The 24157-nt window shown below is 37.3% G+C and overlaps 1 protein-coding gene across 1 annotated transcript in view; it reads right to left on the bottom strand.

The window, feature by feature from the left end:
- Window positions 1-23813, bottom strand: part of hfm1 (helicase for meiosis 1) — a 77679-nt gene extending 53866 nt beyond the window's left edge. Inside the window, exons 1-6 of the mRNA XM_051932442.1 lie at window positions 23743-23813; window positions 18358-18453; window positions 7549-7829; window positions 5514-5561; window positions 337-407; window positions 111-240 (exon numbers count right to left, since the gene is read on the bottom strand). Coding sequence (XP_051788402.1) covers window positions 111-240; window positions 337-407; window positions 5514-5561; window positions 7549-7829; window positions 18358-18431 — 604 coding nt within the window. The 5' untranslated portion in view covers window positions 18432-18453; window positions 23743-23813. The remainder of the gene's footprint in view (window positions 1-110; window positions 241-336; window positions 408-5513; window positions 5562-7548; window positions 7830-18357; window positions 18454-23742) is intronic.
- Window positions 23814-24157: the final 344 nt, after the last annotated feature.

Below are 24157 nucleotides of genomic sequence, written 5' to 3'. Positions count from 1 at the left end.
TATACATATACATATACATACATATATACACACACTACAAATCTGCAGGCATATTTCTCTTACAAAAATAAGATAATGGTTTTATTATCAGATAGAACATAATTACTTACTGTAAACAACTTTGATATTACTCCAAGCAGCTGATTCCATTAGTAAGCGAATAATTGCGATTTCAAAAAGTACAGTTTTTCCAGAACCAGTTGGTGCACAAACAATAACATTTCTGTTGGTGTACAGAAGCTACAGAGATAAAGGTTTTAAAATAATTAAATAATCAAAAAAGGCCTTATTTTAAAACTTTCAAATAATGAAAATTACAATGACAACAATACTTACATCATCCAAAGATTTAGACTGAATAGAATTGAAATATGGAAATTCCTTAAAAATATGTCTGAACTGAGTAGCTATGAAATATATAAATTAAGGCTAATAATGAATACCAATCTAAATATTTTTCATACACATTAACAACTTAAATAAAAGTACAAAAAAAATCAAGCATATGAAAAAAAACATACAGAGTATATACTGTACATATATAGACATATGCATTGTAAATATGTACACATACATAAAAAGGTGGTCCAAATTCTAACTGCTATAGGGTAAACCAAAAAACTGCACTTGAAAAGAGGTCTATCATTGAGATGATGCACTCATAGAAAGACCATGTGTCACTGCAAACCCCAAGAAGGGAAAAACATTGAAAAATAATGGCATAACAAAAACAATTAATAAGCAATATGAAGGATAGGACTCCATTAGTAAGCACATCTTTTTAATAATAAAAAAAGGCAAATTTATAGGATATATTACAGTCATGGGGAACTTAAACTACTCGAATATTAATCTGGCTAATCTTGCAAATAGTAGAGTACATGAGCAGTAGCTTAAATATATAATCAGTGACTGTTTTTCAAAGCAGTATGTTGAAGCACCAAAACAAGGGGATGTCTGTCTAGACTTAGTATTTTGTAATAACCAGGGAAGAATTGAGGGTGTAGAGGTAAATGAATCACTAGGGTCAAGTGATCATAATATAATACAATTCTCAGTATTTTGGTGGATTGCCAATGCAAAGGCTAAAGCTGTTTAACTTTGGTAGGGCAAATCTGGAACAATAAGTAAAAGGAGTTAAATAAAACAAGAAGTCAACAATAAAATCTCAGAAAAAGAAATAAAGTTCAAGGGAAAACATTATTTCCAGAAAATATTAGCAAAAAACAAAACAATGTCAAATACTGAAACTAAATAAATACTGAAACTAAATAATGAAGCATATTTACAACTTTACACATAGCACAAAGGATTTCAAAATTAGGGTGAGTTTCATTGTAGACTTCTAAAAATATCAAACTCAATGTTAAGATCAATCATTCATTTATGAGTATTTCCATAACTAAAAAAAACACATTAAATTCATTGTCGTCTACATCATTCCCAACCCACTCATTAATTAGTAAGTGCAACTATGGCTGTCTACCTCTTGTGGCAACAGAGTAATACATTAAATTCCGAGTCCTGCAAATTCATGGAACATTTAGAATATTACTAAGATTTATATTGGAGATGATCTAATTTTTAAAATTAGATGTGTTAAGGCATTTGTATAATAATACTACACAGACAAGTTGTTAAATAAATGTAAGTTATTTTACTGTGTTGTCGGTCAAGGGTGAGACAGGAGCCAAGATAAAAGGTTGGGAGTGGGGCACCTTGTTTACTCAAAATAATAAGTTGACTCAAATTAACAAGCGCTCAAAACAGCAGTAAAATAAACAAAATCAAAATGCAGCCATAGGTTGTAGCTTAAAAGGCTCTAGAAAGTGGTCAGGCTTCAGAGTCAGAGCTCCGTAGTAGGGGGATGGCTCATCTCCCAAATGAGATGCCTCCTTCTAGGACTGCCTTGCTTTTGTAGCTCATAGACCAGCAACAGTGAGGTCAGTTGCCGTCAATGGGCAGCTAATCGATGCTGTGGTGACAAGAGAGACAATTATTGTGCCCCCTGGTGTCTCAGGGTGGAAGTGCTTACCTTCAACGAGCCCAGAAGGTATCCCTCTGATGCACATGCATGACAACTGTTAATAATTTCTAATTTATGAGCTGAAAATATAACAATGTTTATTAAATGTTTAGAAGAATCACTGTACTAAGCTTGATCAACTTTAACTGAGACATGTTTGCAATTGGTAATAGAGGACAGAAAGCTGGAGAAAAGAAAAGGGATGGAAAAAAGAATGACAGCTGGTATGTCTTTGGACTGAATAACACTACTGCAATAAAGAAAACGTCCTCACAAAAATATCCACTAAATTTTATGTTTGTCTCTCTGATCATCTGGAACCCAAAATTCACATTTCATCTAAATTAAATCATTGGGCTTTAGTTAATATCCTATCCACTCATACTCCCTGCCTATTGCATACTATTTACACCAGCTATAAAGGTTCTCCACATGGAATGCACTAGTGATTTTCAATCACTAAGAACTTTACTGGTCTGGAATCCCCACACTTTCACTATCTTTCACTGTGGGATAATTCGGCATGGCATCAAAACAAAAAAAATGTCACTATTAACCAGTTGTCATCCACTAACAAGGTTGACATCTATAATGAATGCCCAGACATTGGCCAAAGAACAACACAGCACATCATCAACCCCCAGCATGGTGGAAGATAAGTTGTATGCATAGCTAGGAGTATATGGAAAATGTACTGAGAGTGTCTTCATTAATGGCTTGCTGAAATCTGATTTCACCTGTAATAGCTGTATCTGCAATGCTGCACAGGACTGCTATTAGTGCAGGTGCACCTCTGCCAGAGAAGAAAAGGGAGAAAGAAGTTGGAAGCATAGAATTTCCAGATCTTAGGGCAGACGGTGTATAACAAGCTAATATGGATGCATGGCAGGCCATCAACACTACCATTTTTATATAAATATTTTGTTTACTAATGTCTAATTAAAATTCTTTATTTGCATTTAATTATATTTGACTTATTCCCTTTACATTCGAGAAATAAACACACAGTGCACTGTCCAGAGAAGTGTGGAAACATTTAGCACATAATGAAAGGTATGCACTTTATTTAAAGATTGTGGAAAAATTGCACATTATAAAAAATGAAACACATAAACATTATACATTGCCACCAGGCTGCCGAGGTGTTCCCTGTGTGCCTGAAAAGAGCAAAAGTTGTGCTATGATATCCAGGCTTATTCTCTTCACCATCTCATCCCACTTTTGTTTTTTTTTTTTTTCACTTTTAAAAAAGGCTGCCTGAATTAAAGCTCAATCATAAAATGGAGTTTACAACATTCTTAGCATTATGATGCATTCAGAAAACTCACCCCATATTTGAACCTGCTAATGCGATTTAGCAGTTAAGAGTTAAATGGGCATACCTCTTAGCTCTGTTGATAATTCTTTCTGCAGTGTGGAATTAAATGTAGATGACCATAAAGCATTACAACATTAAATTCAGGTTAACACAAAATAATATTAGCTTTAAAAGACCCTGCAATATAAGAAACTGTCTAAATTTTGCAATATTTCTAAGCTCGATGAAGCAGGTTTTAGAAACACAGAAAGGCGATGACTAAAGGTTTCATCCATATCAATAATACTTCCTACATTTTTGAAAAATTCACTTAAACTAAAATTCAAGGCTTTTGAATTAACAGGTTTTAGTATTGATTTGCCATTCACAAAGTTACCACCCACTGAATAAACTTCTTTTTGATGACTTTTACACAAATAATTATCAGTCATCCTCTATTTTACATCAACAAAGCAGTTAATGATGTAATTGAAAGTGCAGTTTTGGTTTAAGAGTTTAGTAGTTCCCCTACGCCTATACAGTATGCATACAAAACAAAAAGTTTTTTGAAATTCAATTTAATCCCAAAGTAAATCCATCAAGCAAGTATCAGATTCCTTTTATTAAAATATATATTTTTCAAATAAAAAAAATGAAAATTATTAAACCAAAAGGAATCATGTTGTAGGTACTGTATACATCTTCTTTACAATCTAAAATTTACAGAATCAACAATTTAAACCCATTACTCATTTAATTCATTCATTCCTTCATCAGTGTTGTTGGGTCCCTGTGGCCTATGGTCACTGCACTAGAATAAAATTGAAGAAAGTGCCAGTCCATCAAACGGCACAGACATGCACACAATTTCTAACGCAGGACCACTTTACAGTGCCAATTAACCTAGTCTTTACAATATGTGAGAAAGACCAGACTACCCCTAGAATAACACCATTGCAAACAAGAGAAAACATTAAAATTCTACAAAGACCATTAAAAAGTGTTCAAAGTATTAGCAATTTTATTACACAAATATTTCCTGTTTGCCCAGGTTTCTTTTAAAATATTTTAGTTAAGCAGGACATTTACAGACATGGTTTAGATATCCATAATATTTGCTTTAATCATTAAAATAATGAAAGTGAAGTAAAGGGCTGCATTAGATTGTATCTATATATATATAAAATCCCTGTGTGCGTCCAGGTGTCCATGTGTGGGTGTCTTCTGGTGAAGTGCGCATGCGCGGGGCACGGTGCGATGCGCGATATTACTGTCAGAGAAAGTTAGAGGCGTTTTAAGGAAATACAAACCAGTATTACTGCGAGAGGAAATTAAAGGTATACAATACAGTGACGCATATTACAGCCACATACAAGCCAGCATTATTGTCAGAGGAGATTAAAGGAATATTACCGACGCGCACGCCTGTATGACTGCCAGAGAAAATTAAAGGTATATTACGGATGTACAAGCCAGCGGACGTACAAGACGGTATCCTTCAATAAGGGCGCGCACAGGCATCCTTCATTAAGGGCGCGCACAAAAAGGCAAGCATCAAAAGGGCGACCTCAACTGGGCGCAGTGAATAAAGGCACGCGTAAATAAAGATCTGCACCTTTGTTGCTCTTCACATATTCCAGAGCCATTTGAACTAAATTATCTACGAACGCCTTTATTCGCCGCACTAAATTGAGGTCGCCCTTTGAAAGCTCGCCTTTTTGTGCACGCCCTTATTGAATAGAGCCATACAAGACAGTATTACTGTCACAGAAAATTAAAGACACACAATACACGGCGACAGCCCACGAAGAACGTTCAGCTCAGCAAGTAAACATCAACAAAAGAAAGGCTGAAAGAAAGAAAAATACGACCACCAAAAAGAATGAGGTCAAAGTCCCTTGCCATTTAATATAGACTGTTCCTACTAATGTTTATTCACTACTGTTCTAGCGCCCGTTATTGTAACGGGCTAAATGACTAGTCTACAATAAAACAAAATAATAAGTTATTCCCACACTAATAAAAAGATTAGAGATATAATGTTTTGGCTGTGTTACTTTCATCAGTTGTGGCACTAGTGTTTTCTTTTCTTCACCAGGAAATTAACCATTAACTTTGAATCCCTTAAAAACATGCAAATATATGAAATCACTTTATTAGCTATATATAACTTTTGTTATTGAAGGATACGGATTTCAGAAACTGGCCTAAAACTTTGAGAGATTTTGTCAGTCAAATCTAAAAAACCAAGAAAAAGAGTCATTTAACATTAGATTTTAGAAACTGTTTTCTTAAAAATGTATCCATGGACCTTTGAAATTTTAATATTTCATATAATATAATTTTAAATATTTAACAAGAATCACAAAGCCACATAGACAAAGGGAAAACATGCATAATTCACAGGGAAAACGTCTGGTTGTGTAATTCAAACCAAGATGCTAAATTCATGACGTGGCTGTGCTACGTCGTGCATACCTTGCCACCCCATTCAAACAGACAACAATTAAAACTATGAAAAAATGTTTTGTTTGAGACTGTTCAGTTTGAAGAAGAAAAAAAAAAAACAAAACAATCATATACATAACTTTTTTCCACATTACAACTTCTAGAACCAAAAACACTTCTGATTAAAAACTGACAGAAAAGTAAAAGTTTCTAGAATTACTCCCGACACATTTTGATATGTTTTGCCTTCTTAACATTTCTAACTTTAACTTAGATAACTGATTAATAGCAATTGACAGTCAAACCACATATCAACTAGCATACTCCACGTTAAAATGTTTTATAAAACACGTACAGTATGTATGCAGAAAAATAAAAATAAATTATAAAACTGGTAAAAGCTAAACACAAAATTAGTTAACATAATACTTCATTGCGAATTATAAATACTAAACCTTCAACATTGGATAAAACCTTTGCAAAAAAGGAAAACTAAGAACTGTAAGAGAAAAACAATAATAAACTGTCTGAATTATACACTAAACCAATTATCAATCCAAATGTTCTCTCTTCCAGACAAGACTAAACTACTAACAACCAATAAAAATCTATATGCAGATCCCTCAAGAAATGTTATTAAATATGTCATTCCTTGGTCGTCAAATTTTGTGGGTCATTAATGATGCTAGAAATACTTAGGAATGTCATATTAAGTTTAAAAGGATAAAATAATTATAAAGGATTATTTATACCTAAAGAACAGTGAAGCAGTTTGTATTTAAAGTTTCCTAACATATGTGGTAAACATATGTTCCTTCTTTTCTTTTTAGCACATATTAATTTATCCAACAAAATTCAGATGGTAAAATATTAGTTGTGGGCAGTGCAGCAAATACTGTTTAAATAACATTATATCCTAAACAGGTAACATTGAAGAGACAAGGCACATTTCATAAGGTATAAAAATAAAGCATTTCAAAACAATAAAATAGTGTATATAAACAAAAAATGTTCTACGTTGTAAATTTAACTTTATTACTTACTGTTCTATATATATATTATTAACCTTTAACAGTCTCTCTGTTACATTAGGAATTATTATTATTAAATATGCTTAAAAATAGCATTTAACTATGATTCCAGAAGCACAAACACTCCAGATGTTATACAGCTTAAAATAAAGTTATAAAATAAATTAAATAAATAATTTTATGATTACTTGTGTTCCTACGAATTTGCCCATGTACAACTACATTTCCTTAGGTAAAATCTGAAATTATTTAATCTACAATTTGCCTTTTCTGTCATATGCTTTAAGTGTCTGTTTTTTTTTTATTAGGATTTATGTATTAATTTCACATTAATGGTGCACTTAAGTTAATGTTTCAGTCCTGTGGCTTAAGGTGGCAGATTTGTCTCCACTATCAGGATAAGAATAGGTAAACAAGGGGAAATTCAAAAAATTGCCTGCAGTACATCAACATATGAAATAAACTGCAGCAGATAACTAGAAACAGAGAATGCAAGCAACATAATAAATTCCTGAAGATTTTACTTTCTTGGAAGACAGATATCAAAATTTAAGTATAAAGTTGGCAGGCCATTAAATCATATTTTTCTCTGTCTGAAACAGAAAAACAAATGTCAAAATGAATTCCCCATGAATAGTGATATTTTCTACAACTGCATTAACAAATGCATTCATTTTGCAGAATAAACATATATGTTGTACACTGTAGAATAAACATATATACTGTAATGTTTACATAAACCTTACCTTGTCCAGTATGTGTTTTCTGTGTCAAAGGATGAATATGTGCTGTTTTTGCAAACTTTCCATGCCTTTTACTTACAGATTCAGATGTACTGAAAAGTTCAAGTCCTGGACCATACAATGGGCTTTGACTTTTATCCACAGCTTTCACAAAACTGTCCTCTATCAAATTTGGAAATATGACATTTGAACTGGAACATATGGGTGTGGCTGTTAAACATAAAGAGGTACTGTTGTAATCCTGAAATTCTGAGGTCAATGCTGCTTGTGAGGTTCTAAACAAACTGTAAGAAATAAGAAAAATAATCCATACATTTAACAAAACAATGCTATAACAATACTTTCATTTTTTAAATATTTGATTAGAATGATTTGTAGCAGCTCTACAATTATAAAAGGTCTTGTCTGAAATTAAGTACTTTTTTGTTCTGCTATAATGTAAATATTAAATTCTCTCACCAGATTAATGAAGTAAATCAAATCAAAATTTGAATGTGGACAACTCTGTATTATTGTATACATTTTGATTAACACTGGAATAATTGCTTTTGAATTTTTTTTTTTTTTTTAATAAATGTGTTTTGATCTCAACAAAACTCAATTTTATTCATTACTACTTTTCATAATAAATATGAAAATTTGATGTTTGCAGTTCTGAATTTAGTGTATTTACACAAGTTCTATAAATAATAACTGATTTTCCGATTCAAGTGTGCAGTAAAAACTTCACGGAATCCATGACATATTTTAATGTTAGTGTACCTTGAATCAAAATTATCAGAAATTATTGTTTACACAAAACCATAGAGAGCACTTTATTAAATGCATTAATGTGTGACTAAATTTATTTCAATTACATATTTATCCCCAACATATCTTTGAAAAACACAAGTCCAATATAACTATTTTAAATAGTTTTAAATAAATTTGGTAATCTTAAATTTCATTAATGTTCCATGTTTACACTAGTATGTGTGACTTAATAAATATTATTATGATTATGAACATAACACAGAATTTTAGACAATTTTAAATAAGCATGTAGGCAATTAATAAATGAATCATTCATATGTATTAGCTGAAATAAACCTGTAGTATTTTGTTGTCATCAGAAGATGGCAGCCTCTGATAATATTAATTTTACTGCACAGCATTAAATCAACAAAATATTAGTTCAGGATAAAACATCTGTATCACAATGAGACTTGGGAAAGCCTGCACTGCTGTGCTTATTTAATATTTTTCTTGCCTTTTATTAGTTTACAATGTGGCACATTACCAAAAGATGCTAGATCCACAAAAATATCTGCTTATTTTTTAATAAAACGATAAAGATTGCTATAATCTTTCTACTTTTTTTGAATAATTCAGAAAGGAATTGTTTATGGAATATATTTCAGATAATTCTTAGATTTACTGATGTTAACAAAAAAAAATTCCCTGTTGGAAGACTATGGCAACATCTTTCCTCTTCAAGAAATTATTCTCTGACCTAATACTAAAGTGTTTAATCAATGTACAAAATGTACTGTTTCTTTTAGAGCTTTCCTGTAACTGAAACTACTGTTATTTTTACTTCACTATAAACTCTATGGTTTATTCTGAAAGCAGTAAGCTGCCTTTCAGTCTTGTGATTTAATACCAAAAAGTAATATTCAAGGGTAAAGCATAATTCAGAAGAGTCAGGATAAAAACCTGGATATTTACTACTTAGCTTACATACTTTAAAATTGTATAGTTTAAAATTGTACTACTTTATTACTTTTACAAGGACAGTTTAAGAATTTAAAATAATGCAGTAAGCAGTGTTTCACAGAACTAATCAATTAAACAAATAACATAACATTGTCAAATCCCAATGGGTGCAAAGCTGGAATGGACAAGGTGTCAATCCATACTAGGGCCGACTCTCACGTGCTGTACACAAACAGGGCTAGTTTGGATCTACTAATTAACCTTACCAACAAGTGTAGAAGTGAGAGGAAGCCTGGAGTACCTGAAAGAAAAACAAAAAACCTACACGGGCACAGGGAGAACCCTAAAATTCCATATGGACAACAACTGTGTGTGGGACACAATCTCCCACCTTAAATAAATAAACATACCTAATATTAAAATACTAGCCGTCCACCGTGGCTCCACCCACATAGCAGTGAAACAAGACAAACTTTAAAAATCAATAAACAAAAAGGTATCACTAGCTAAGCGGTATCATGACCGTGACAGAGAGAATAAAAGTGGAAAAAAAAAAAAAGGGCCAACTTTTACAAGTACCATACATTTACACCAGCTGTTACAGATTCACATCAAATGTATGTATCCATTATATAATAGTAGTAAAAATAGCAGCTCACTACTTCAAATGGTAACTGGTGGACAGAGAATTGAATTGGTGACCTCTTGATTACAAGTCAGCAACACTTACAGCTGCACCACCCAAGCAGTTGCCTTAGGGTAAGTCAATGACACAACTTCTTTTTCTTCGGTTATATTCTTGAATAAAAGTGCACTTGTTTTATTATACTTGTACCTTTTGTGAAAGTGTTTTTGATATTTGGACTTCAGTTTTCACACATTATACACTTCATGTCTACATTATGTCAATTACTACTAAAACATGAAAAATGTTTGTTTTAGCAATGTGTTTACATAGATTATTGTAGACACAGAGCACACATGAAATGCATGTATTCTAAATGACGATATTTTATTTACTCTCTTCAATTCTAGATCTACTCACTCCCAGTTAAACCATTTGAGCACTGTGAATCTTCTTTGCACTTGAGCTGCTACCATGGGGGTTGAGGGAGGGTAATGGAATAGCAGGCTGCTTGCGCTGATTGACTCATTTACAACACAAAAGACACTGATGGAGATGTGCGAAGGGGTTTAAGGTGGGCTGGGATTACGAGTTTATCCGTAGGCTTCGGTAATTCTAGTGTTAAATCAGTTTGGTTTCAGACTGGGAAGAAAAACTATCGATTAAATCTTTGCACTGTGTACCCTACCTTTTTTGACCAAAGAATGTCTTTTTTGGAAACATCCTTTGCCTGTTGTTTTGACACTGGTTCGGTCTGTTCCCTTCATTTTCATTTCATCTCCTGTTCCTCCTCTCTCAAGTTTTTTTTTTTTTTTTATTGTGCATACATTATTTATCGTGAAGTGTGCATAGCAAGCTTGAGTTATGTAAAAGTACAAGAGAGGAATGGAAAATGTAATTAGAGAAGGGGAGAAATTATGGTTATTATGGTCCCCTGAGGCAGAGCAGGCTCTGAGAGACTGCTTTGGAACTACGGACTGGGATATCCTGCAGGGATCACATAGTGAGAACATTGAGTAGGTTGTTGACTGCACTACTGACTACATCAACTTCTGTATGGACATTGTAGTTCCAGTAAGAACAGTATGCTGCTATGCTAACAACAAGCCATGGATTACAAGTGACATCAAGGGCCTTTTGAACCAGAAGAAAAGGGCTTTTAAAGGTGGTGATCAGCATGAGCTCAAGCGCGTGCAGAAGGAACTCAGAGTCCAGCTCAGGGCGGCGAAGGAGCAGTACAGGAGAAAGCTGGAGCAGAAGTTGCAGAATAACAGCATGAAGTAAGTGTGGGATGGGATGAAGATCACCACTGGCTGCAGCTCGAAGCAGTGTGCCACCATCAAGAGAGACGTGGAGAGAGCAAACCAAATGAACAACTTCTTTAACATGTTTGACCACCCTAACCCACTCTCACCTCGGAGTACTGCACCCTCCACCCATTTTTCTGCTGATAGCAGAATAAGAGAGTCATCCCCAACCAGCATAGGAGAGACATCCCCACCCACAATTACAGCAGCGCAGGTGAGCAGCGAGCTGAGGAGACTTCGTGCCAGCAAAGCAGCGGGTCCAGATGGAGTATCGCCACGACTGCTAAAGGTCTGTGCGCTGGATCTGGGGAGTCCTCTACAGCACATCTTCAACCTGAGCCTGGAACAGGGGAGAGTCCCGAGGCTTTGGAAAACATCTTGTATCACCCCAGTCCCAAAGGTATCACGTCCTAGTGAACTGAACGACTTCTGGCCTGTCGCTCTGACGTCACATGTGATGAAGACCATGGAGCGGCTGCTGCTTCACCACCTGAGGCCACAGGTACGCCATGCCCTCGACCCTCTGCAGTTCGCATACCAGGAGAAGGTGGGAGCGGAGGATGCCATCATCTATATGCTACACCGATCACTCTCCCACTTGGACAGAGGCAGTGGTGCTGTAAGAATTATGTTTCTAGACTTCTCTAGCGCCTTCAACACCATCCACCCTCTGCTCCTTAGGGACAAGCTGACAGAGATGGGAGTAAATTCATACCTAGTGGCATGGATCGTGGACTATCTTACAAACAGACCTCAGTATGTGCGTCTCGGGAACTGCAGGTCTGACATTGTGGTCAGCAACACAGGAGCGCCGCAGGGGACTATACCTTCTCCGGTCCTGTTCAGCCTATATACATCGGACTTCCAATAGAACTCGGAGTCCTGCCACGTGCAAAAGTTTGCTGATGACACTGCTATCGTGGGCTGCATCAGGAGTGGGCAGGAGGAGGAGTATAGGAACCTCACCAAGGACTTTGTTAAATGGTGCGACTCAAACCACCTACACCTGAACACCAGCAAAACCAAGGAGCTGGTGGTGGATTTTAGGAGGCCCAGGCCCCTCATGGACCCCGTGATCGTCAGAGGTGACTGTGTGCAGAGGGTACAGACCTATAAATATCTGGAAGTGCAGCTGGATGATAAATTGGACTGGACTGCCAATACTGGTTCTCTGTGCAAGAGAGGACAGAGCCGGCTATACTTCCTTAGAAGACTGGCGTCCTTCAACATCTGCAATAAGATGCTGCAGATGTTCTATCAAACGGTTGTGGCAAACGCCCTTTTCTATGCAGTGGTGTGCTGAAGAGGCAGCATTAAGAAGAAGGACGCCTCACGCCTGGACAAACTGGTGAGGAAAGCAGGCTCTATTGTAGGCATGGAGCTGGACAGTTTGACATCCGTGGCAGAGTGACGGGCGTTCAGCAGGCTCCTATCAATTATGGAGAATCCACTGCATCCACTAAACAGTGTCATCTCCAGACAGAGGAGTAGCTTCAGTGACAGACTGCTGTCACTGTCCTGCTCCACTGACAGACTGAGGAGATCGTTCCTCCCCCAAACTATGCGACTCATCAATTCCACCCGGGGGTTGAACGTTAACATTATTCAAAGTTATTGTCTGTTTTTACCTGCATTTTTATTACTCTTTAATATTGTTTTTTGTATCAGTATGCTGCTGCTGGAGTATGTGAATTTCCCCTTGGGATTAATAAAGTATCTATCTCAGTGTTTCTCAACCTCGGTCCTGGGGACCCCCCTGTGGCTGCAGGTTTTTGTTCCAACCAGATTCCTAATCAGTGACAACACCTGATAGCACTGATCTCATTTAATTAGCTGCTATTATTTTTCTTTTATCCTACATTCAGAAAAGTACATGAATTTTAAATTTATAAGACATTTAGAAATATTTTTGCTTTTGCTATAGATTTAAATGCTTAATTCTCTTTTGTTTATTTCATTATATTTTGCCCTCTGTGCAGTTTTTCCCCTTTGTTGTATCTTATTAATGAGAATTAAAAATAAGCAGAGCAGACACGCTAGCAAACAACACTGAATAAGCAAAGGCTGCAACTACTTTAGCATCAGATTCACTAATTAGTAAATAATGGATTAGTTAAACAATTAGAACACCTAGAAAAGTAGAATGAAAATCATGATGAAAATATTGTTAAAAAGAATATAACTTCTTGGTATATTTTAATATTATATATATATATTTTTTTTTTTTTCTTTTTAACCAAACTTAGTTTTCTAATTTCTATATTGTTCCCAAAACACAGAACTTGGGAAATAACAGTTCACTTAATTAGCCCAGGAATCCAATTAAAAACAGAAGCTGGTTGGAACAAAAACCTGTAGCCACAGTGGCTCCCCAGGACCGAGGTTGAGAAATACTGATCTAAATAATTTAGAGGGGTATGGGATGAACAAAATCTGTATATTTGTTCTATAACCATAATGGAGAACAGAAGATCATAAAAGTAAACCTTGGAACAGAAATGGGAGTCCTTTTGGTACATAGTATCAATGATACACAGGAACGAAGGTCTAGAGACAGAAATGAAGCAGAGAATAAGAACAAGATATAAAAGTTGGATAAAGTGTAGTGGAATACCATTGTGATATGCTGACACAAATATAACAAAATGGTGTGAGGCCTATTAAAAGATTTCAAAGAAAGGCTTCAGCCTGCAAAGGCCCAAAACTTAGAGAGTCAGATTGGGGGGAGGGGTGATTTTAGAGCGCCTGAGCTCATTCAGTGCAGCAGGAACAACGCACGTTGATCTTTTTTTTTTCTTTCAGTACATGTGCCTTCCCTGTTTATTTATATATCTCTGCCTGTCTGTCTCTCTACTGTATTACGCAGTGCTCGTCAGTCTGTGTGTTATGGATCTTAAAAATAACAGTTATAAGGACAGTTGTTCCTGTTAATTGCAGTCTCAATTGTTAAAAAAATATTTTAAAAGGAGCATCCCACATGAAAATATAATGCTCTCATTAACTGACAGTGCATACTAATTTATAAATTTTATGTCCGTTTGAGGTTAAAAAGAAAAAAAAAAAAAAGCAACATTTCATCCCCAGCGGGGAATCAAACTCGGGTCTGTGAGGCAGCAGAGCTGTTGTGCTCTAAGAGGCAAATCTTAACGCGCTACGCCACGGAGGCTGTTGTACCATCCTTGAAGCTTTTGTGAAAGTGTTTATTTGATCTTTGGAACTCTGGCTTTATACATTCTATAGTTTATGCCTACTACATTTTGTAACATTTATTACTAAAATATGACAAAGTTTCTGTTTTAACAATGTGTTTACACAGATTACTTTAGAATAACGATCTATTATTTCCACTGTAAAACTCCACTTCACTCCCACATAATCAATCAAGGCATGAGCTGGGAAAAGTTCCAAGTCGGTGGGGGGATGGAATAGCCGGCTGCTGGCAGCTCGTCTTTTATCAGCACATTTAGAGGACAAAGGATGCTGGCGGAGAGGTGTGAACGGATTTAAGAAGCGATTTAAGGTGGGCCGGATATACGAGTTTTTTCGTAGGCTCTGGTAATTCTAGTGTTAATAAACCACCAAGAAAAGTAACATTGCAACAATGCATGCTACGAACCAATTGCTGTAAACAGAAGTGAAAACAAAAACAAGCCCAGTGCATTCTTTAATTGCCTTCTCTACCTTACGAGTCCAGCCCACTCTCTCTCGTGTGTGTGTGTGTGTCTCTCTCTCTCTCTCGCACACGCCCGTGTGTGTGTATGTCTGTGTCTCTCTCGCACACGCCCCCCTCTCTCTCTCTCGTGTGTGTGTGTCTCTCTCGCGCCTGTGTGTGTGTCTCGCTCTCATGTGTCTCCCTCTCGTGTGTGTGTCGCGCTCTCTCGCTCTCTCTCTCTTGCTCGCTGCACAGGAAATGCACAGGGAGAGACTGAACACGTACAAACCGAAAGGGAAACTGGCTTGTTCGTATACCGAGTGTGTGGTCGTGAACAGATGCAAAAGTTTGGCGAACTTTTTGGTCGTAAACCAATTTGTACGTGTTCCGAGGTTCCACTGTACAGGCAAAACACAAATTACTATAAATAAAAAAAATATATATTTATATAAACAAAGAAGAAGCACAAAAATAAGGCAAACAGTTAAAAGAGTAGAGGGTATGTCTAAAAAGGCAATTAAGGCAACCAAGTCTAAAATTGAATACAATAATCAAAATCCAGAAACAAAATTATCAAAATATCAGAAAATTTCAAAGAACAATACTCACAAAAAGCAGTCCATGGCAGTCAATGAACCACTGCTGAGACAATCTCACAAAACACTAAGAATGTAAATACACTTGAATAAATAATACATAATTACTAAACAATAAACATAGCAATATTAACAGAAAATACATAAACACATTAAAATTACTTAAACAAAAGAGAAAATTTATACAAGCCAGGGAATAAGCCTTAGCTGTAACACAACAAATACTTTGCAACAAAAGGATAGTTTGCAAGGTTCAGGTGAGGTTAGGGAGCAAACACTGGTACAGCGCTTTGCCACTCCCACCACATTATGAAACCGCTTGAGATCTCAGTCGGCAACCCCCCCAGGCAGGCATTATGTGGGTGTCCCTTTGGCCTGGTCCAGCTGCTCGGGTCCTCAACAGTGAGGATCCTGTGAGCCGAATCACCCTCAGAGAATCGCACCACATGGCTGTTTTGCCGTAACTGACGCTCCCTCACAATCATTCGGGCCTCCATGAGCAACTGTTTCTCACACAAAGTCAAACCAGTGGTACCCAAGGATTCTCAGAACAGACACAGTACTGAAGGAGTCCAGTCTTTGTCTCAAGTCACTGGATAATGTCCATGTCTCAAAACCATATAGCAAAACAGGAAGCACCAGGACTCTAAAGACGTGGACCATCGCCCTTTTGCAGATATTGGGAGAGCCACATACCCCTTTCCAGAGACCACATAACCCAACCCCCCCCCTCAAATGTTCTTTCACTCTGTCTACTGACTTTATAGGAAGAGGGGGGAACACGCAGTCACCGATTACAACCACAAGATGTTATGCAAATGAATATGTATAATATGAATAATGTTGCATCCATGCCACAATGTTTTCTGAAATGTACTATACAGGTCATAAAATGAATAATTCCAAATATCATATATACCTATGTCTCTGTTTTTTGTCAGAGACTAAATGTGCTATGGTCCTCATGGACCATAAGGTGCATACTAATTCAGCGTGAGCAGGAACACTCAATAAAACTGAATAAAAAAAAAAATAATCAAGTGACGAGATACGAAGAAGGCAGATTCACCAGCGTTTGTGTGTCGGCTTTAATCCATCCAGATCAGAGAATGTCCAGTACCATTGCCTCAAAACAACATTCACATCTACAGTTTTTCCCAGTTTCAAATAAAAACTAACAGCGTCAGATCCCTGGGTGTTTGCAGGGTGGTAGTAGTATGTATCGTGACAGAGAATAAAAGTGGAAAAAAAAAAAACTCTAATTTTTACAAGTACTATAAATGTACAGCGCCTGTTAGACACAAACCAAATCTATGTGTTTACTGAATAATATTAACAATAAGAGCAGCTCACTACTCAAAACAGTAAATATAGGAGGCAGTCAGGATCGAACCGGGGGACTCTTGATTACAAGTCAGCAAATCTTAACGCTACGCAACGGAAGCTGTTGTATTATCCTTGAACCTTTTGTGAAAGTGTTTATTTGATCTTTGGACTTCAGGCTTCACGTTATATAGTTTATGCCTACATTTTGTCATTTATTACTAAAATATGAAAAACGTTTGTTTTAACAATGTGTTTACACAGATTATTGTAGAAACAGAACACACATGAAATGCAGGTGTTCCAAATAACGATCTATTATTTCAACTCTAAAACTCTACTACTTAAGTCCAAGATAATCAAGGCATGAGCTGGGAGAACATTGTGGCCGTTCTGCAGTGGTGAGGGGATGGAATAGCAGGCTGCTGGTCTTTATCGGCACATTTACAGGACAAAAGACGCTGAGGGAGAAGTGCGAAGGGATTTAAGGTGGGCCAGATTTATGAGTTTTTTCGTAGGCTTTGGTAATTCTAGTGTTAAGGGATGGGTCAATTCAAGGATGGTTTCTACATCAGTATACATAGGTCTTAAAACTTTTCAGAGAATGTGATTTTGGAGAGCTTGTTTGCTAGATTTTGAAGCCTTAGTGCCTCCTCTATGCTAAATGAAAATGCAGCCATTTATTTGGATTGACAGGTTTTTATGATTCATATGTTTAAAAAACAAATGTACACATTTAAATGCATCAAAATACAAAAAAATACTCTCTAGCTAGCTTTATTAATAAACAATATTAAAATAACAATTTTATTGTAAATACAAGAAAAAAATGCTACATCAAGTGAAATTATGATTAACATATATTTTTGGGACTCTGTTGGCGCTTCATCCCTGCCTTTAATTTATTTATTTGTTTATTGTTTTTGCCATTGCTTTAAATTAATTCTTGTAAATTATTTTATATCTTTGTTTTTTTCATATTGATTAATTTTATAAGTGTTTTATTACTTAGTTGTTTTCAATACATTTTTCTTTACTGTTTAATTATTTATGAAGGTATGCTATCATTACGGTGGCCACTTAAACTCCCATTTAATGGTTCCTTAAACTCCAGTCTAACCACTGTGCTCTTTTCTCTTTTGCTTGTCCCCAGAACGGAGTTGGTCTGTTTTCCTTAATAGGACTGGTTGCTATATCTTTGTTTCACTTTAAGAGAATTATAGTTTCTTGGGGTTTACAATTTTCTCTCTCTCCGAGGGTCCACCCTTGGGGATACAAGGGTCAAGTATTTTGGTCCTTGGTTTTATTTAGGAATTTGAATGTATCACTGCTTACTTTAGATTTTAAACTTCATTTTGTCTTTAATAATTTAATTGATAAGATATTTGGTGTAGCCGTTACTCTTGTTTATTTGTTCAAGGTTTATTAATTTTCGTAATTCCTCTTGTGTACTTCCTTAAGACATTATCTTAAGTAAAATTACATCATCCTGCTTTTCTGGAATAGTATCCCAATTTCTGTTTTTGTGAGCTCTGTAAAAAGCATAGCATAAATTAATAAAAGCATGCTATAGTTTAAAGAAAAACATATATTACTAAGAAAATAGATACTAACCCATCCTGAAAAGAAGGTTGCTTAAAAAATAAGTTATCTAATTGCAGTCTATGGTCTTCAGAATTTAACATCATTCAATGAGTTCTTTTTCATAATCTATTAGAAACAAGAATAAGAGTAAATATACAATACAGAAAATGAACAGTGAATCTTTCTTCATCTTAATTTAAATCTAAACTCTGATATACTGTATACATAAGTGAAGTGGTGGCTCAGAGGCTAGGAATCTGTTCTGGTATCCGGAAGGTTGCCGGTTTGCAAGAAGGGATCCTACTCCCTGCAATTGCTCCAGTGGCATTGTACAATGGCTGACCCAGCACTCTGACCCCAAGAGGTATGCAAAAAATAAAACCCTACTTCAAAAATAGGTATAAGGCAAATATAACACAAAAAAGTATATGTACAGTATAATACATATTAAATGTACATCATGCCCCTACCTCTGCATATTTAATAAGTAATGCATGTTTTAAAAATACTTCAGTATTAATTGTATTAAAAACAATTTCTAACTACTGCACATAATAACCAAGTGAATATTTTATAGTTAAGAAAACAATCCATTTTTACCATCTATACACAAGAGTGAATATGGAATGCTTCAAAGCATACATTTTAATAGTAAAACAATCTACTGAATAAAATTAAAATACTACAATTTCTCCTGTATTATCATTCGAACAATGTGTAACTAACTCAGATAGCTGAAACAGTCAAAAATGCAATCTACATATATTATGAACAAATACTTTACAGCCAGCACAGATAACAACAAAATATTACTTTAAGATATTATATCTCTCTATTATAAAAGGAAATCTTGGGAGAAGACGTGATTTTCTCGGAAAGACATTTTGATATCTTGCGAGGACTATTAACATGAGATTCTTTCAAGTCATGCCCTACTTACAGACAATTTTAAATAAGATCACGGACATCTAACCTCTTAAGTCATGTAAAGGCTTTTATCATACACACGTCCTATGCTCTCAGCATTTTTAAATTTTAAATGTCTTTTCCCCAGTTTTGTGCTTATGCAGGCCACAAGCCTGCATTTGAGTTAGGGTCAGGCAGTACTGAGACCTATCCAGACTGCCCAAACCGGTTCAAAGAGCAGGTCAGGCTTGTGTCTGGCTTAATGAGGGCTGCACACATTTTTTAGCTTCAGAGTGGCAAGATTTACAAAAATATTAGACTTTGATGAAGACATGACAATATTCATTGGTAAAAATTGCAATAATACAGGAAATAGGGAAGGGGCAAACATCATCTTGATACTGTACAACTTTAGTCCTTTAAAGCAAAACTCAACAAAAATCTATCAAAATATTACATTTTTACCTATGTTTTTCCAAGTGAACTTTTGATACAACTTCCATCCAGGTTTGTTCCTGATTTGCAACCAATATTGCCAAAACAGGCTATGACACTCAACTACATTAAGAAGGCATGTGTAAATTACTTGATACACTTGTAAATAAATGAACAAATAATAACCATAGTTTTCACCAATTAATTTAATAACAACTTTTCCTAAGCAAACATCTATTACTTCATGCATTTTTAAAGCTTGTTTTGCACTGAAAAATACTTGTACATTAGTTCTGCTATATATGTACTGAACGTCTTCGCAGGACTTGTAACTTTACTTTGTTCCCTTTTATCATGTTTTAAAAATATAGCAGATCACTTTCTGAATTAAAGTTTTTTCCCTGCTCAGTTACAATTGTTTTACATCTTTGCAGATGTGAAATAAAAAAACAATGCACTTTCAAACCTGCTTAACCTTTTTCAGGACCATGGGGAATTAAGCAAACATATAGGGAAATATGCAAAAACAATTAAATGCTTAACATTTCGCTACTTTTGAAACTTTGTGTGTACCACCACAAAATACAATGTACCCTTTTAGATAATCATCCATCCATCCATTCTCTTCCGCTTATCCGAGGTCGGGTCGCGGGGGCAGCAGCTTGAGCAGAGATGCCCAGACTTCCCTCTCCCCGGCCACTTCTTCTAGCTCTTCTGGGAGAATCCCAAGGCGTTCCCAGGTCAGCCAGGAGACATAGTCCCTCCAGCGTGTCCTGGGTCTTCCTCGGGGCCTCCTCCTGGTTGGACGTGCCCGGAACACCTCACCAGGGAGGCGTCCAGGAGGCATCCTGATCAGATGCCCGAGCCACCTCATCTGACTCCTCTCGATGCGGAGGAGCAGTGGCTCTACTCTGAGCCCCTCCCGGATGACTGAGCTTCTCACCCTATCTTTAAGGGAGAGCCCAGACACTCTGCGGAGGAAACTCATTTCAGCCGCTTGTATTCGCGATCTCGTTCTTTTGGTCACTACCTATAGCTCATGACCATAGGTGAGGGTAGGAACATAGATCGACTGGTAAATTGAGAGCTTTGCCTTACGGCTCAGCTCCTTTTTCACCACGACAGACCGATGCAGAGCCCGCATCACTGCGGACGCCGCACCGATCCGCCTGTCGATCTCACGCTCCATTCTTCCCTCACTCGTGAACAAGACCCCGAGATACTTGAACTCCTCCACTTGGGGCAGGATCTCGCTACCAACCCCGAGAGGGCAGTCCACCCTTTTCCGGCTGAGGACCATGGTCTCGGATTTGGAGGTGCTGATTCTCATCCCAACCGCTTCACACTCAGCTGCGAACCGATCCAGAGAGAGCTGAAGATCACGGCCTGATGAAGCAAACAGGACAACATCATCTGCAAAAAGCAGTGACCCAATCCTGAGTCCACCAAACCAGAACCCCTCAACACCCTGGCTGCACCTAGAAATTCTGTCCATAAAAGTTATGAACAGAATCGGTGACAAAGGGCAGCCCTGGCGGAGTCCAACTCTCACTGGAAACGGGTTCGACTTACTGCCGGCAATGCGGACCAAGCTCTGACACCGGTTGTACAGGGACCGAACAGCCCTTATCAGGGGGTCCGGTACCCCATACTCTCGGAGCACCCCCCACAGGATTCCCCGAGGGACACGGTCGAAAGCCTTTTCCAAGTCCACAAAACACATGTAGACTGGTTGGGCGAACTCCCATGCACCCTCCAGGACTCTGCTAAGGGTGTAGAGCTGGTCCATTGTTCCGCAACCAGGACGAAAACCACACTGTTCCTCCTGAATCCGAGGTTCGACTATCCGACGGACCCTCCTCTCCAGAACCCAGGGCGGAGTGGTGGCTCTGAGGCTAAGGAGCTGCGCTGGTATCCCGAAGGTTGCCGGTTCGAATCCCCATCACTTTCAAAAAAGGCCACTGCTCTGCTGGGCCCTTGAGCAAGGCCCTTAACCTGTAATTGCTCCAGGGGCGCTGTACAATGGCTGACCCTGCGCTCTGACCCCAAGGGGTATGCGAAAACTACCAAATTCCTAATACAAGAAATTGTATAAGGCGAAATAAAGAACAAAAAAAAAAAAAACAAAAACCCCGGAATAGACTTTTCCAGGGAGGCGGAGGAGTGTGATCCCTCTGTAGTTGGAACACACCCTCCGGTCCCCTTTCTTAAAGAGGGGGACCACCACCCCGGTCTGCCAATCCAGAGGCACTGTCCCTGATGCCCATGCAATGTTGCAGAGACGTGTCAACCAAGGCAGTCCTACAACATCCACAGCCTTGAGGAACTCCGGGCGTATCTCATCCACCCCCCGTTTTCTGACCACCTCGGTGACCTCAGTCCCAGAGATGGGGGAGCCCACCTCCGGGTCCCCAGGCTCTGCTTCCTCATTATTTCACTACTTTTGAAATTTTGTATTTACCACCACAAAAACCACAAAATACAATGTACCCTTTTAGATAATCATGAGCTACCTAAACATAAATGAGTCATAGGATAAAAGACCAATGCCCCTGGTGCACACTTTCTGCCAATGATACTGTGTTGTGTAGCACCAGAAAAGAGTAAGTGAAGAGGAAGTTGGAAGAATGGAGAAAGGCTTCGGAAAGTAAATAGGTAGATAAATAGGAGAAAGACAGAATATTAAAGGTTTAATGATGATTGTGATTCAGAAGTTAGCCTGCAGGGACAGCTATTGAAAAGAATGGATAAATTTAAATACATAGGATCAGTGGTAGTCCAGTATGGAAAATTAGATAGAGAGATAACCCATAGAGTGTGGTGTGGATGGAAAAATTGAAAGATGGGATCAAGAGTATTGTGGGATCGAAGAATTAATGGGGAAGTTTAAAGGGAAGGTTTTGAAGACAGTGGTAAAGAGCAGCAATTGTGTGTTGTGCTGAGACATGGGCAGTAAAGGGGGCACAGAAGAGGTCAGATGTTGCAGAAATGGGAATGATGAGATGGATGTATGGAGTTACAAAAAAGGTCAGAATAAGAAATGAGACAATCAAAGGTACAATAAAAGCACAGGTAAGTAGGTTGAAGTGGTATCGACGTGATGAGGAGACACAATGAATACATGGGCAAAAGGGAGTGGAAGTACAGGGGAAGAGAAAGTGTCAGGAGTCATAGTGGAGGTGGATGGATAAAGTACAAGAAGATTTGAAGGAAAAGGGTTTTAATGGGGAATTGGTGCAAGACCGAGCTGTATGGAGAAGTATGATCATGCACATCGACCCCACATTGAAGTGAGCTACCTAAATAATCATATTAAAACATTTGCAGTCCTTATTTACTCATTTTCTGAAACTTTCTTACTTTTGGCTAACATCCATATGTCATTTTTTATACCTGCTTACTCCAGGCCAGCGCAGCTGTAGAGTTTGGAACCCAGCAGCATCAGAATTGAGGATAATCAGCTCTGTACAAGACATTAGCCAATCAGGTGATATTTATTTACAATGTGCAAAAATGCACTTTCCTTAAATCCAGTTGTAACAAACAAAACTGCCATTTGTATAAAAAAAACAAAACAAAAAAACATCTTATTGCTTGATTCAAGTCACATTTATCATAGGCAATACAAGTTATGCATTTCAAAAATAACCTCTTTTATTTGTAAATAAACTAACTTTTCGATAATTCACTAAAACTATTGCTTGCATTTTAATCCCTTGCTTTCAGTCTGCTCTTTTTATTGATAAATACTGCGCGGTAATCCAAGAACAGAATAAGAAAGACTAAAGTTATGTAAACAAAAAAATAAAAATAAAACTCCAATCAATAACAATGTAAACGTAATTGCACTCAGCGTTATTCGCTCAAAAACATACCGTGAAGCGATTTGGTGTTAAAAATCAGGAACATTTGCCCAAGGCCATAACTTCTTGACCCCCAATGACTTTCTATGCCACCAACATGATTAAATAAAACATACCAACAATAATAAAATATTTATTTTTTATTTAAAAAAATATGGTAAAACTCCCTGCTTAACGACAAAACAGTATGAAGGCCCCTGCAGACACTCACCACTAACGTCAATATTTCACTAAGATGGCGCTGTGTGTTTGCAAGTCGGTCATTCAGGCACCGGCCCTCCAGTCATGCGCAGAAGATCCCGCCAAACCTTACACCACTAGTGAAGGCTCCGTTCAGCCAATGACCGCTGCTTTTTGTTGGTGCCGTGTATTCATGATGAAGTAAAACGTGTCCGTTTTAGCTGGTTGGTAGAGAGGCGAATCACTTTCCTCTGAACAAAAGTTGATGGTTAACTGGGCCCCCTGTATGTTGACAATATATGTCCATTTATTTGATACAATTTAAAATTAACTTTGTGGGTGTCGCTGTGGATATCAGTTCGATGAAGTGTGGTCTGCGATGGAGTTGCTTCCTATTTTTTTGTAATACTGTGGTGTCGGTGTGTTCAGAAAACGTAGATTTATTT

Source organism: Erpetoichthys calabaricus, chromosome 10, assembly GCF_900747795.2.
Source record: "Erpetoichthys calabaricus chromosome 10, fErpCal1.3, whole genome shotgun sequence".
In the NCBI taxonomy this organism is placed as follows: domain Eukaryota; kingdom Metazoa; phylum Chordata; class Cladistia; order Polypteriformes; family Polypteridae; genus Erpetoichthys; species Erpetoichthys calabaricus.
Note: the sequence above shows the minus strand (reverse complement) of the source record. Positions and strands in the feature narration are given on the sequence as shown.